Source organism: Neolamprologus brichardi, chromosome 19, assembly GCF_056152115.1.
Source record: "Neolamprologus brichardi isolate AB-2024 chromosome 19, ASM5615211v1, whole genome shotgun sequence".
Classification (NCBI taxonomy): domain Eukaryota; kingdom Metazoa; phylum Chordata; class Actinopteri; order Cichliformes; family Cichlidae; genus Neolamprologus; species Neolamprologus brichardi.
Genome location: NC_142122.1, coordinates 1970453 through 1985927, shown reverse-complemented (window position 1 = coordinate 1985927; position 15475 = coordinate 1970453). Strand labels below are relative to the sequence as shown.

Genomic DNA, 15475 nt, shown 5'->3' with positions numbered 1-15475 from the left:
GAATAACTGCGGTCACAAAAGCAGCGGTTATCGTGTAGTTTATCATTATAATATTACAGTATATCATATAACAACCGCTGCTGAGTATACAAAGCAACATGGTTACTGCACTTATGTGCATCCCTGTCATCTAACTTTTCCACTTTGATGGGAGAGTTCGATCAATTTCATCAAGCGGCAGAAAAAAATCTGTCGGTGATCGGAGCTACACTCAGCTTCTGTCCAGCAGCAGCATTAGCTCCCATCAGGAGATGGAGCTCATAAATAACCATCTCCTTCACTGAGTTTAACCCATCTGCATCTCCGAGGCGCACAGCCAGCGTTATACCTCCGTACAGCCACACTGAGGAGAAGGAATCAACACGAATGCCATCATCTGATTTATGAGTCTGGGGCTCGATGTTGACCTGGGTATGAAAAGACCAAAATATGGATTCCAGAAACTTCTGCAAAAGCAGACAGGAGGGATTTCAGAGGGAAAGGTGCACTTTTTAATCTGCTTCTGCTCACATCCAGGTGTGGGGAAATTCTCCTAAAGCTATAAATCCTCTTAGCTCTCATACCAAGTGCTTCTTTCCTCGCAGCTAATGTAAAACCGAATGCTTTGCTGATCCTAAGCTGTCTGTCAGTTAAGGACGTTAGTCACTCGTCAGGCCTGACGCATAGTAAGTGCATGACATCATGGGCACCGCATGCGCATCTGTTTTCATAGCGTGACCCACAACACAGCAGGGTCAGCGAGGGTCATTCACTACGACCTTTATGTGCGTGGAGTTTTCCCAGGCACGGTTAAAACATGCAGTAAAAAATGTATTATGTATTTTGATGCATCAACATTTCATCCTGTAACTTTGTTAAAATGCTCAAGGGTGCATTTATTCTGAGCAGAGGAGTTTTATTTCTAATATCAGCTCTCTGTATCATGAGAACTGCTGACTTTATTGGCAATATTAAATGTTAAAGAAACAAGACAAATTTTATGGCTCCAGCCTGAACTTTGAGACCATCTTTATTATGATACCAAGACTGCCATCTAGTGTTTGACACTCACAACTGCAGCTTTGGAGCTTTTCTTGGATGGTAACTGGTGAGGTTTACGTACGTTTAGGTTAAACTGCTGAAAGCTCCTGGTGTGCTGCCACACTTCAGTAATTTTGGATTATATAATGACTAAAAACAGCAACATGTGTGAGCATTAGGGGAAGGAGCCGGTGGGATAAGCACAAGAGCGTGCAGACACTAAGGATATGTGATGTACTGCACAAAAATGGAACGACAGGAGCTTCACCTTTAGCTTGGGAGGAATTAAGGCGAGGAAAGAATTTATGAGATCTTCTCACAGGCTGCACAGCCAAAAGCTGAAGGTCCAGATGTGAGTCGGTTTCCTTTTTGTGGAACATCTAATGTTCTGCTTTTACTTATGAACCGAAAAGCTTCATCGTCCCTGGAGGGAAACCACTTTGCCAATGAGCCTTTCAAAAAACATTTTACATAAAACCAGACGTGCATTTCCAATAAAATGAAAAAACTCATTAAAAGAAAGAACAAGTCACCAAGTGTGAGGTCAAAGGTCATGTTCAGCTTCAGATTTTATGCAATCCAGTAGTGTTAAAGTGGTTTGAGTTATTGCCACTATAAAACAGATGAGCAGAAAGTTTATTAGAGTTTATGTTGTGCAAACTTAAACATGCATTTGTTCTGAGATACAGTAACAATTATTTTAATGATACCATCAGTAACGTCAAACCTGGTTACTTCCTGTTTCAGTGTACCTGCAAACTCAGTGAGGCGAGCGCTGCTTCACTCCAGCAGGTTATTCAACTGAATACCAACAGGGATTAAAAACATTAAAGCTACAAGTCAGACACTTGCTGCAAGTCTGCAGAGCTGTACAATAATCCTTTTTAGCATTTATATGACTCTGGGCAGCTCAGTGCATCTGCATCTCCTGCTAACAGACACACAACAGGGCACGTGTGCAAATGAGGGAAAACATCACCTTAATTTTTCTGTTTGCTACCATCGGCTGCACTCCTTCATTTAATGGTTCATTTTTCTCAATTTATGGAATCATAGTAGCTTTAAAGAAGCGTGTCTGTTTTAGATGGTATGTGTTAGATAAAAAGAAATGTAACAACCAGTCATTTCATATTCACATCTTTACAAAAAAGAAGACATAAACAGTAGAGAGCACTACACAAAGGAACAGTCCACTGGATAGAACAAGCCAAACATGAGTTTTGTATAAAAGACACATATATATCCAGTGCATATGAATGTGTGCGTCCAAGTCCATCTAACCCAGCGGTCTCCAATATTTTTGCGCCACGGACCGGTTTATGCCCGACAATATTTTCATGGACCGGCCTTTAAGGTGTCGCGGATAAATACAACAAAATAAAACTAGTACCGGTGTTCTGACAAACCGTCCTACTTTGGCAAAACGTCCTACCGTAAGTAGTTTATGCACATTTCTGCTGTCACAGACTAATTCCAGCACCAATTTAAGTAGGTATGACGGTTTGTCACTTAACTTTGCCCATCAGAGTGTGCTTGTAGCTCATATGCATACAGCCAGGATGGTTTTCCACTTCATTTTACCCGTTAAAGTATGTTTGTAGGTAACATTCACAAAGGTAGCATGGTTTGGCACTTAATTTTACCCGTCAGAGTATGTGTGTAGCTGTTATTAACCAAGGTAGGATGATTTGCCACTGAATTTTAGCTGTTAAAGTACGCTTCTAGCTCAGATTAACAAAGGTAGGATGATTTGCCACTGAATTTTGTGTTGTGCGCATGCGCAGAAACAACGGGTAGGATGGTTTGCCAGGTAGGATGGATTCCCAGAACACCGGTACCAAAAAAAAGAAGATTTATTCATAACACACGTGAAAAGACCCAGGAAAACTGAGTTAACGATAAAAACGATAACAAAATAACGCTGAAAACTGATAAAAACCCTTAAAACTATACATTTCACACCTGAGCCTCAACTCTCACGGCTCTGTACCAAACGACTCACAGACCGGTCCGAGGCCTGGGGACCGCTGATCTAACAGACTAAAACAAGAAAAACAGTGAGTCCGAGAAGCAGGCAGCTGAAGCTGTAGGCAGCCATCGACTGAGCGGACATGGTGATGGTGATTCCAGGCCTGCAGAGATCACAGTTTGCACCACAGAAGAAGCAGGAGTCCATGCCGGGCAGACCTCGTGAATTGTACGTGCTCATCGCGTTTCTCGCTGAAATTAAAAATATGATCATTCACATGATATATATATTTTTAAAAACGACACTATTCACAGTCGTACTCACTTGGCTCGTAGTAGTCGTAAACGCGTGCCACAGCGTCGTGCACGCGGGCCACTTTGTAGTTTCTGACGAGGGGAAGGTTGATACAAACCTCTGACTTGTTGAGCTGCAAAAGACACCAGAATAACGTCACTGCGCACGCGATGTAATCGGATTCCTGCTATTTTATCAACATGCATCATGTAATGTAGGAAACCAGTGCTGGGGAAGCATTGCAGGGCAAATGTTTGAAGAAACAAAACATGTTTGCTGCTCCAGAGTAACAGAAACTGCTTCCCTACTTTTTGAATTTTAACGCGGGCGTGTTGGTGCCGCTGACCTGACAAAGGGTTAATATCACACCCAAATAATACGCATAGAGCAGGTTTTAAAGCTTCACGCTGATTCCTGTTGGGCTGCTTCAAACACTTACTGAATCCAGGTACAGGATGACTTTCTCAGGTGCCGTCTCCACCTTCCTGATAACAGCTGATTGGACAGCAGCCTCAGGAGAGAGTGTGAACCCGCTGAGCAGGCCTACATCCAGTATAACCATACCTGTGTGAGGTATCGGCTGACTGTCCTTTAATCTGGAGAGGACAAATTTTCAGAGTGTTTAACATGCATAGTAACCAAATGATGATAAATTGTTTTGTCTGCGTAGGTTCTCAGTCATCCAGCTCATAGTAACGGATGTTTCTTCAAGAAACTTGAGTTGCTTTTGTTTTCAAGCTCCTTGGATAAATCATCTTCTTTTACCTCCCTGTAGGGGGGGGCCACAGCAGGTCATCGGCCTCCATCTCCCCCTGTCCCAGCATCCTCCCCGTCACACTAACCCTCTGCACGTGTCCAAACCATCTCAGCTGTGCCTTTCTGACTTTACCTCAGAAGAGCAAAATCCGATCTGTCCCTCTGATCTATTCATGTCTAATCCATCCTTTCAGCCTGGCTTAACCAAATAAAGATAAACAATGAAAGTACATTGAAACGTACTGTCCATGTGTGAACCGCTCACCTCGTGCATACAGACAACGTCACGCGATTGCGGTCGCTGCCATCAGCAGCATCGATGCGTAATGAGAAAGCTTCCTCGTCCGCAGCTTGCTGGTGGTTCTCTGCAAAAGTTTCCCTCTCCAAGTGGTAAAAGACGTTCAGCTGTAGTCATGGAAACAGTTACAAATGTTTGATTATCGATTAAAAGCTGAAATATACAGTTTAGGGATGCAACGATACCAATTTTCTCAAACCGATACGATACCGATACTTGGATCTGAGTACTTGCCGATACAGAGTACAAAAACCGATACTTCAGAATAATAAATAAACACTTCTGTTTGGAATAAAATAAATACAAATTAGGTTTGCGAATAAAATAAATGTTTAAATTGTTGCAGAGTGTCCATATTGTAAACAATCAAACAAAATAACGAAAGTATTTGGCATTGACGAACTCCTCATCTGCCCGTGGATCATCAGTCCACTGCGCCGTTAAACCAAGGACTGACATCGCGCACACACTGCTTGTCTTTACCTCTTCAGAAAGTTTTGGCATCATTATCTCCCTGATGTGTGGGCGGTTGGGAATTTCATATCACAGCTCGAGTATGCTGAGAAGACGGTGCAATCCTATGTTTTCCACGCCCGGCATTGGCTGGTCATCCAGAGCGATAAATTGAGTCAGAGCCTCTGTTATTTTAACTGCCCGTGGATTTTCTCTTGACATTTTTCATCGCTTTTCCAAAACCTGAGTTAAAGTTGGCTGTTCCACACTGCTGACATTTTGTTTAGCCTAGCTACAGCAGCCTCCAGTTTCTCTTTTTTATCTGGAGCTGCCAGTCTCACTCGCCTAACCCTGTGCCTGTTTAGCGCGGGATGTCCCCCTAGTGGCCAATCTAACAAACTACAACAGAAATGACAAGCCACCCTCTGATTAATGAAATAAGTTGGTATCGGTTCATGGTATCGGTTAACTTTTACGAGTATGAGTACACACACATTTTACAGTATCGGCCCCGATACCCGATACCAGTATCGGTATCGGTGCATCCCTAATACATTTAAAAGAAAAAACAAGTCTCATGCAAAAACTAACAGCACAACGGAGAGATTAACCTTTCACCTCAGTTCTCCTCTCAGCGATTTTATCTGCAGTGCAGACGGATGCTGTCTGATGTTAATTGCTTGGGATGCATTATGATGCAGCATTTTCATTTATTTAGCATTTATGATGCACAACGTTGTGCTAAGAGAAGCTGCACAGCTGCTGCTGCAGTTTATGCTGCTCACACGCTGGTGATTAAACCATCTGTCGAGCTCAACACGATGGAGGAAACATTCCTGATGTGTAAGGGCGACTTCCAGTTTCTCATCAAATCTGCACCTTACAAATAATTCCTGAAACGGAACCACGGCGGTCCACAGAAACAGAGAAGCCGCACAAACGCACCTGAAACGTGGCAAAGCCTCTGCCTTCCATGTCTATTTTTAGATGCAGATTGTTTTCAGCAGGAATCTGAGAAACATGACATGAAAATTGGAGATTAAATAAATATCAGTTACTGTACATATTGACCATCTAACGCCAGGTAATGGATGCACCTCTTGGCTTTGATATGTTCGATAGTTGGTGGAGTTGATTCGAAACAGCGATGAAGATTCTGGAGAAGACACGCTGACCATGAGGTTGATGGCGTTGGCGCCGCTGAACGCTGCGTAGGAAGCCAGCGCCTGGAGAGCTACTACTGTGTCCTGAGGAAGGAAAGAGAAAATCGTGGATAAATATCGACTTTAGGGGCAGAATGTGGGAATATTTGTGAGAATCCATGGCGGAAATATGCTATATATCTGTACACAGGTGAGAATCAGTAAGAGGAAAAGAGGTTTGTCTCACCTGTGTTGATCCGTAGCCTCCTAGATGGTTTCTCTGTGTGCTTAACCACTTCATTTGTGTAATGCCATCAAAGAGTGAGCCACGGTTGATGTGAGCTAGCAGCACATACGAGGACATCTCGATCTGTGCCGAGGGCAGCTTCTGGTCACGTGACCTCAGGCCTGCAGACGAGCTCCACATCATCACTCCATCTAAGAGAAAACCACAGAGTAACTGACACGGCCGCTGTATAAGTCGGTAAGTAAAGGATGGGATGTTTTTATAAAAGCTTCAGATAGAAAAAGGCTGAGTCACTGATGTAGTCCGCTCGCTTGCTGAGTTGAGTCAGTGCGGTGAAAGAGACGGGACTGTTGACCAAAGCTAACGCGTAAGCCGTCAGACACAGGCTGTAGTTGCTGATCACTTCACTGGACACTTTGTCCTCCAGGTACTTTCTGGCCAGAGACACACTGGCTTCGTGCGTCTCCTTCATACAGAGAAACCAATACAGTATTTTTAGCATCCGCAGACATCCTGTCCATTTAAATATCAGCTTCTAGAAAGCTTAAAAATAGATTTCTGCCTTAACTCACTTTGTAGATTTCATTCTGCAACAGTGCAATCAGGACATAAGCCGTCAACGCCACCGGGCCCTTATCCAGCCCTCCCTGCATCTCGGTGTGGATCAGTCTGCCCGCCTCACTGAACTCTCCTTGGGGGCCTTGGCGTTTTAAGAGCCAAGACACGGCCCTGTCCAGGACGCTCTGGTGTATCTTCACGTAGGGCTGAGCCTGGAGGAAGCAGCGCAGCACAAAGGCCGTCAGCCTGGATCCAGAGAAAGAAGAGAGGCGAGAGAAGGAGGAGCATCAGCAAAATTGCGATTTTAGAGAAAACATTTATGAAAATAGACCACACGGGTGAACTTACCACGTGCTGCCAGAGGTGTCGCTGTTTCCAAAAGCACTGAAGGAACCGTCTTCTCTCTGGTAGGACAACTGTTTCTGATAACCTTACAGCAAAAAGCAAAAAGGCTTGTGACAAACGCCTTAATGGGCTCAAATTTAACACTCAGAAGACGTTCTTATATATTGTGATAACTAGTTCTCCAGGTCAGTGATCTTTATGAGTGACCAAGGTCCATCTAACCTTTCATCATGTAAGCTTGAGCCTTGCTCCTGAGCTCTTGGTCATCCTGGTTTGTAGTGTCCAGGTACTGGATAACATATACACTTGGAGCAAAGTGGATCATGTTCTGTTCCCCGCATCCAAGCGGCAGCTGAACCAGTGAACCCAAGCTGTTGATGGACAAAGCCAGGATGTCGCCTGCGAGAAGCAGCAGGATAGACGATGGAAAGATTTAACGGATGAACAACATGTTTGTTTTTGAGCAATTTGAGCTGGAAGGTGAGACCAGACGAGTGTTCAAATAACTTTTGAATGGGGTATTTTTTTAAATGGGCACCTTGAAAGTCGGGGAAGTGGCTTAAATGACACGTTACAGAAGCCTCACTGAGCAGGAAGCCGCACTTCTGCAAGAGGAAACGTTTATCCTGCAGCTGACTATCAAGACAAGCGCCGAACCTGAAATCTATAGCTGAGGAAAATCCCGACGCTTGCTTTTCTGCTACGATGCACGCCTAAATGACTCAAAGTAAACAAACTGCATGCACGAACAGTAAGAGGACAAACGGCAGACTTACCAGCCAGCACCACACGGGCCCTCTGACTGCCGGGCACCACATTTGGGGGGAAGGAGAAGGAGAGGGCTGTGGATTTGTTCCGTTTCTCCGGTTCCATCTCCAGGAACAGCGTCTGAGAGAAGTGCTGCTCAACTCCCTCAGGCTTCAGGAACATGGAAGCATTTCAGTGTTATGATAGGAAAAACTGTGCCACATAGCACGTTGTATTTGTTGTACCATTCTAAATACGTTCAAAAGCACATCTTGTAGCGACATCATGTTGCAGGCACCGTCCTACGCTGCTTTATCGTACCTTCACCATCACTCTCCAAACAAGACTGTCTGAGGCCTCTGCAGACACGGCATCCACAGATATCTCCACCTCACCCAGAGCCAAAGGCCTCGCAGGGAACAGAGCGGAAACAGAGCCGTGACTCTCCACGGTGACTTTCTGAGCGTTGATAACAGACGCATCTTTTCGGTGTGTCAGAACAAACTCAAAGGACTTGCTCTGTGCTAGCAGCACGATGACCTACATATGCAGAGAAATGTATGACAGCAAAGCGCAATCTTTAAAAACAGGGAAAATATGCCGCTCAAAAATGATGGAAGTGAGCAATAATTCATGCAACGGGGAGCGACTCGGATCTGTGTCGATAGATGTCAGATTCTTTACCAAACTCTGCTTTATTCAGCTACAATGTACCACAAAGTGCGTCCTACATACATCCATCTCCTGCTCCAAATGGTTGATGATCTTCACTTCCAACACAATCTCCTCTCCTCTGATGAGGAGTGACGGGGCGCCCAGAGACAAGGAAAAATCTTTGGAGACAGTCAGCTGTCGATGAAACAACAGAGAGAGTTATTAAGAAGGTCGGGGAAGATAACTCAGCTCGTAAAACTCCTCGTTCGTAAAGAAGGAAACACGAATACCAGAAATGTGAAGAGTGTTTTGTTACCTTTTGCAGCACAGGAGTGAAGCCCAAGCCCAGGTTCTCCGACATCACCAGTGCTAAAGCTCCCATAGCAGTAATGCCATCTGGAACGAGTATTTTCTCACTTGTCCAAGTCCGATTGCTGAGAGACAGGAAAAAGCAGCAATATTCAGTGAACTTAAGGATCAGATGAGTCACCGTCCCCTCTCAGCCCTTACCTAACATTAGTGTCCAACCACAGCAAAGCTTCAGCACCGTCCATCCAGTGGTGCCAGTCCTTGTGCACATCTGGGGCATGTCCTTCTGAAAGCCATGAGATCGTATTTATAGCACTGAAGATGCAAAGTCAAGTCAGGATCATAACAAAAAAAACAGCAATTTTACCATTTTTAGGTCCAGGCTGGTTTTTCCTGTATGATCTCGTATTGGTCAGGATGTTAAGAGCACGGTCCTGTGGGACAGGAAGAGGAAAAAGGGGTAACAGTGAATCTGTTTGGGTGAGAAAGTTTTTAGATGGATCGTTGTCAGATCAGCACATGAGTTAGAAGTCAGTGTGATGTAAAGTCTAAGGCTACGTTCACTCTGCAGGTCTTGATGCTCAATTCCAATTTTTTGATCAAATCCGATTTTTTGTCTGCTCGTTCACACTACAAATAAAATGCGACAGCAAACGCGCTCTAGTGTGAACGCTCAAAGCGGCCAAAAGAAGACGCCACACACGACGCGCTCTGTTTAGACCCAGAGCAACAGTATTGTTTGACTGATGGCCTTAATATAAAGACTTCGGACTTTACGTTTCCCACTTTTTGCTTTAAGTTATTTTGTTATTTACATAATAATGTAAATAACCTAATAATGATCCTTATTGCTGTTTTAGAGGAGCGGAGCTTCAAAGGATAGTTGCAGATTTCTGTCAGAATCTGCAGATTATACAGAACAAATAAAATGTTCACGTTTCTCCAACGTTGTCTTCCCAACAGTTTCACTGGATGGCCAGGAAGTGTTCGCGATGTCTTCTCCCACGCTGATAATCAGCGTCTGTCTTGTGTCAGTGACGTAAAAGACGGATTTAATGCGACGTGACCATCAAACAGCAGTCGCTTTCTAAAACATCGGATATGTATCGGATTCAGTACCACATACGAAAGTGACCCAGATCGGATTTGAAAATATCGGATTTGTGCCGTTCACACTGTCAAACCATGATCGGATATGGGTCGCATAGGGTCAGAAAAGTCGGATTTGATGCGCTTTCGTCTGCAGTGTGAACGTAGCCAAAGCGTCTTTATAGAAATCTGAGGGGATCGCAGTTGATCCCCTCAGTCGCAAATGATCTATTCTACCACACACACACACACACACACACACACACACACACACACACACACACACACACACACACACACACACACACACACACACACTCTACAGGCTGTCAGGGCTTTGGAGGTGAGAGAAGGTGACGCTTTGTTTCCTCTATTGCAGCGATCCATAAGCCTCAGGTCCTGAATCCAGAGCACTAAGGTTACCAGCTCTTAGAAACAGGAGTCACCTCCTAACAAAGCAGACAGATACGTTATATCTGGACGAGCCGGTTTAGTGATCACTTTTCCAATTTCCATGCAGCATCTAACTGGGAACAGTGTGCCGGGGGACTGGGGTGACTGGGAGAACAAATGAAGGAAATCCTGCGGCATCTTAAACAGGTGACTTTCTGACGAAGGTTCGCAGGAGCTCGTGTTTTACAGATGAATTTTAAGCTTTTGTCTGCAGACATAATCAGCATTTATACAGCAGGAAGCATGGTTACTGCGGTCATACCCCTTCCTCTTTAAAGGTCAGATCAGGCTGCAGGGCGTCATCGCGTGTCCCCATTACCGTGACTGCCAGCTGAGACCTGGATTCAAGACCGGTCACAGTCAGCGATACCTGCTCGCCTGGCTGGGCCCTTTCACTGCTCCAGTTCAATGACACCTGAGGGAGCACGAACAGAGTACGGCGCAGGATGAAGAGGATTACAGTTGGGAATTCATTAGAGCAATATAATAAAACGAGATCCTGTACATAGCTGTCTTGACTGATGGATATTTGTGCCGCGTCGCTGATAATCTCGCCGTCAGACAGGATGCAGTAAACGGTGACGCAGGCCGCAGGGGCCCAGGACAGCGCAGGGGTCAGAGAGAAGGACGAGGAGTTTCGGGTCCCAGCAGCTACCACCTGACCTTTAGAGCTCACCTACAAAATACATACATCACTAAATCATTGTTGGGTTGAAGAAGTGTCACGGAGAGGCGCACAACTTCCCATAACGGTGTTTAAACACACACATAGTACTCTGCATTAATGAGCAATTGTGTGCAACACAACAAAGCCACAGAAATGACACTTACATGCTGGCCACTGTAAGATTAATTTTACTTTACAATATGTTGCATTTTGTCCTTAATGCAGAAAAGATGCAGAAAATAAAATGCACACACTGTATTTAACCCAACATACCACAAAGTGAAGCTTGGTCAGGTTAAAGGTGCTCTCTACATTTATCTGCAGAGGCAATCCAATCTGAAAGTTAAATAAATATAGTTACATTTTGGATACATGCAGCTGTGATATATTAAAAATATTAACTTTGTATATAATACCTGTGCAGATGTGTTGCCGGGGGCGATCTGAACATACGAGTCGCTCGGAGAGGAGAAGTTGTTGGAAACCTTCAGAGTCTCCTCACTGGACTGAAATCTGGCCTAAAAATCAGTATTTACAGCAGTAAGATAAAGAAAATGTGCACTTATAAACTGATGTTCTCCATCTTTCTTTGTTCTTCTGAAAACATCAGAGGTCGTGTTTTTAATTTAAGTCGTTTCTCTTAAATTTAATGTCATCTTTACGCTACTGAAACTCTGAAAAAGTCCAGCTTTGCGTGTTGGAGAATTACATCACTGACCTGAATAAAGAGCGTCACAACTTGAGCCTGTAATTTAAACCTGATGCGGACGTCCCCGTCCTCAGACACAGGAAGTATGAGAGCTGTGGGTTCTGCGTTTTTCACAGACGTTATCTGATTGATTTGAACCACAGCAGAGTGCTTTAGATCCACCGAGCTGAGCGGCTTCCTGTCGTATCTTGAGATCCTGAGCTGTGAAACAGAGGAGGCACTAATACTGTGTCCAAAAGGCTCTGGCACGTGAGTTATGATAATAATAATAACTCACGTTAGTAGAGAAGTGTAACGACGGCTTTAGCGTGGGTGGAAAATGGTGGAATGTGAGCTGGAATACGTTCTGCATCAGGTGGACTTTCACGGTTTTGTTCACTTTAAACCCTTAACAAAGAATATTATGTTGTTTGGTGAAGTTAAAGTTATACTTGCAGCAACGCTGGTTTATTAAAACGCGTCGTACCTGTGGTGCTGTCGTTAACGGAGACGGTAATGTGCACAGTGGGACGACCGTCACTGCTAACTGATGAGGTGTGCAGAGCCTGGAGTTGATCGTTGCTGAAGAAAAACCGTGTTGATCCGTAGAACTGAAAGAGAAGCTTATAGTTTCTATTCCTGTTTCACTTTATGATTAAAGACGATGAAAAACTGAAGAAACGGGGACACGAAGAGCTTCACCTCTTTAGTTTGCATAGCAGAGGTCGTGTTGCTCATTGCAGACTCCAGAGAAACAACTAATGTTCCACCTAAGGGTCGTCCACCGGGATACCTACATGGAAAAACACACTAATACTGCTTCACTTGCTTCACTTATATGTATGAAAATATGATATTGGCTGAAATGATCCAGATGAGCTCACAGTGCTCTCACTGATCCTGAGACGTCGTCTCCAGCAAGGATGTGCGACGGCGTCTTGATCAGAACGTCAAAGTGCGGGCGCTCTGTGAGACAGGATGGTCATTTTGGTAGATCTCAGTTTAATCCTAGTTTCGATACCAAGAACAAAGCACTGCAGAAGTGGACACTGGGAAAATTACAAGCTGATTTACAAGAAGATCCGTCAAAACAAAAATGTCAGCGAGTGGCGTGACAGGAAGATCGCCAAAGGGAACAGACGTTCCCATTTGGGAACTGTGACTTTAAGTCATTTAGAAAACGTGGTGATTCTGCAGCAGGGGTGTCAAATATAAAGCCTGGGGGCCAGAATCGGCCCGTCAAAGACTACAGTTGACCCGACAGGATGGAAAATCTGAAAGAGGGCATTAATTTAAGCCCAAAGAATCAGGCTGACAGAATTCCTTCATTTACTGCAGCAGCATGTAGTTGAAACTGCATGTCTATTTTTCCTATATCGAAATATTTCAGGGATCAAATGTGCAGCGACACCGACAGAAAGAGTTTCACTGGTCCGACCACTTCAGGTCACAGCGAGCTGTTGGTGGCTCACAATGCAAAATGAGTTTGACATTCCTATTTTAGAGGGAAAGTCAAGGCATCGCAAAAGGATTTAGATAAGGCATTAAATGTAATAGGAATCCTACGGAGCCCCGCGGGGGACATGGGAGAAAAAAAAATTAAGACGGACTTAATTTTCTCGCAAAAAAAATTAAGTCCTATTACTTAGGACTTAATTATTACTTACTAAATTAAGTCCTAAAACTTTTGCGAGATCTCGCAAAAGTTTTAGCCGCATTCTTCGGAGGCCACCAGTTCGAAGCCGACCGGGAGGTCGAGGCACGATGTGCCGGGAAAGCGGTGTTCCTCCCGGCTGTAGTAGGTCTCGACTTCCCGTTAGCTTCGAGCTAGTGGGTGTCAGATCTCCGAAAACGTCGGAGCACTTTTGCAAATATGTGATGTCTTGTAAACCGAGCAGGTATCTGACGTTTACACAACTACATTCAAATATCTTAAAAGTGTATTTTGTGACCCAGAAAGCGTAATATTACAACTAAGTAGCTGCCGCCATTGTTGGAATTCAACTTTTGCGAGATCCCGAGTTAGTTTTGCGAGATCCCGAGTTGGTTTTGCGAGATCTCGCAAAAGTCTGTCTTAATTTTTTTTTCTCCCATGTCCCCTGTGGGGCTCCATAGAATCCATCCAGCTGTTGTCAGAATGATTCACTCTGAACCACTGATGTTGTTCAGGTCAACCAGTGCCGTCTATCCTTTGTATAAAAGCGCTATACAAATACAGGCCATTTACCATTTTACCATCCTCAAACTGACCGATTGAACATAAACCATCACGAGTAAACTGGAATAAATCGATATGCACGTTACCATGAAGCTCCACAACAAACGGCTTCTCGTCAGTCACACCCTGCATGTAAGAAGAGGGAAGCTCGGATGAGAAGATATTCCTTCTTATTCCATCACAGCGTGCAGAGGGGAAAACAACAACAACCCTACATTCACAGTAGCTGCGATCACCCAGCGTCCAAGAGCAGCCGTCTGGGACAAAGGGAATTCTCGTAACACGATTCCCAGATTGGCCGTGGACTCCCACCTGTCTACGATATTCCCACTGGGATCCTGCATGTAAGAAAGGAATATCAGTCAAGGTCCCAGAGTTCCTCTGGCGTTGTTCTTTCACACAGACAATAGAGACGCACCCGCACAGAGAGATCCATGCTGTCCTTGTATGGATGGTTATCCAGCTGAACACACATGGCTCTGGCTTTGACTGTGTCCCCTGGATGGTAGCGGGATCGGTCAGTTTGGATGAAGGTGGACACATTCCTGGGACTGAAGGTTAGGGTGGTGGTGTTGGTGAAAATGACACTGTTTCCTTTGTAGCCCCGCACCGTCAGGTTTAAGAGGGAATTCTGGGTTAAGGAGTCAGGAATCTGGAGCGATGACATAAGTGTAACTGTGATCCCAGTCGGAAAGACTTTGTTCTTCCCTCGACTGCCGTGAGAAGAAATAAAAACTATACTTACAGGAGGAAGCGTGAGGACTCTCGTCAAACCTTTAAAACAGAATGACCTTTTAACCCTCCCGAAAGTTAAAAGAAACTAATTCAAGCTTGAGTCGGCTTGTAACTGCACATCACCTTCTTGGAAGTCATCGGTCAACGACACTTTGGTGCTTCCACGTCCCAGTTCAGCCGTCACTGTGCCCGGGAAGTCTCCAAACACGGTGACGGCCAGAGGAGTCGGCGTGCCAGCGTGCACCACCTCTGGAGCTGAGATCAGATACAACGTAGCACTGGCATAGAGGAAAGAAAGGTGTGTTACTGATGAACGGTGGTTGTGCGCCATCAACTCATTCACGAATGCAGGCGTTCTCGTTCAGGAAACGAATGCGACTCCCTTCATACCAAATTCCACCACTTACCCGGATGAATTCTGCGTCCGACCAGAAACGGCAAAACTCAGAACTTTCAAACAAACAGCTAGGGTCCGGATCGCGTTCATGTTCACAGTCACGCTTCGAATGTTTGCTTCCGACAGCAAACGCTTCACCTGTACCTGAGTGGCCAAGCTCCTCCTCCTGTCCTCCTGCCAGGGCCCCAGGGGGCTGCTCTCACACGCAAAGGAAGATTGGGAAGCATATCACACGCAGCACACAAAGCATAGCAGGGGGGTGTTCACACACTCGACACCTTTGCCTGGGGAGAGACCTGCATCATTTATCCGTGGAGACAATTCCAATCCACTTCCAAAGCCCGGAGAGACACACCGAGGTGTTATTGTATCCATAACAAGGAGATAATCTCAAATGTCACAAGGAACAGAAAACTGCATGTGTATTAGACACAAA

The 15475-nt window shown here is 44.8% G+C and overlaps 1 protein-coding gene across 1 annotated transcript; it reads right to left on the bottom strand.

Annotated features, from left to right (window-relative positions):
• Nucleotides 1-2980: 2980 nt before the first annotated feature.
• Nucleotides 2981-14013, bottom strand: LOC102789324 (CD109 antigen-like). Its single transcript, XM_087832895.1, has 27 exons — nucleotides 13994-14013; nucleotides 12574-12655; nucleotides 12392-12482; nucleotides 12177-12300; nucleotides 11988-12097; nucleotides 11720-11911; nucleotides 11418-11519; nucleotides 11275-11337; nucleotides 10840-11010; nucleotides 10597-10749; nucleotides 9160-9226; nucleotides 8994-9078; nucleotides 8800-8917; nucleotides 8565-8678; nucleotides 8151-8369; nucleotides 7859-8000; nucleotides 7305-7481; nucleotides 7086-7167; nucleotides 6752-6983; nucleotides 6474-6645; nucleotides 6180-6370; nucleotides 5888-6037; nucleotides 5736-5801; nucleotides 4305-4444; nucleotides 3723-3879; nucleotides 3314-3416; nucleotides 2981-3240 (listed from the first exon to the last, which is right to left on the bottom strand). The coding sequence occupies exons 3-27, from the start codon at nucleotides 12425-12427 to the stop codon at nucleotides 3053-3055; spliced, it is 3354 nt and encodes a 1117-aa protein (XP_087689021.1). The 5' UTR covers nucleotides 12428-12482; nucleotides 12574-12655; nucleotides 13994-14013; the 3' UTR covers nucleotides 2981-3052.
• Nucleotides 14014-15475: the final 1462 nt, after the last annotated feature.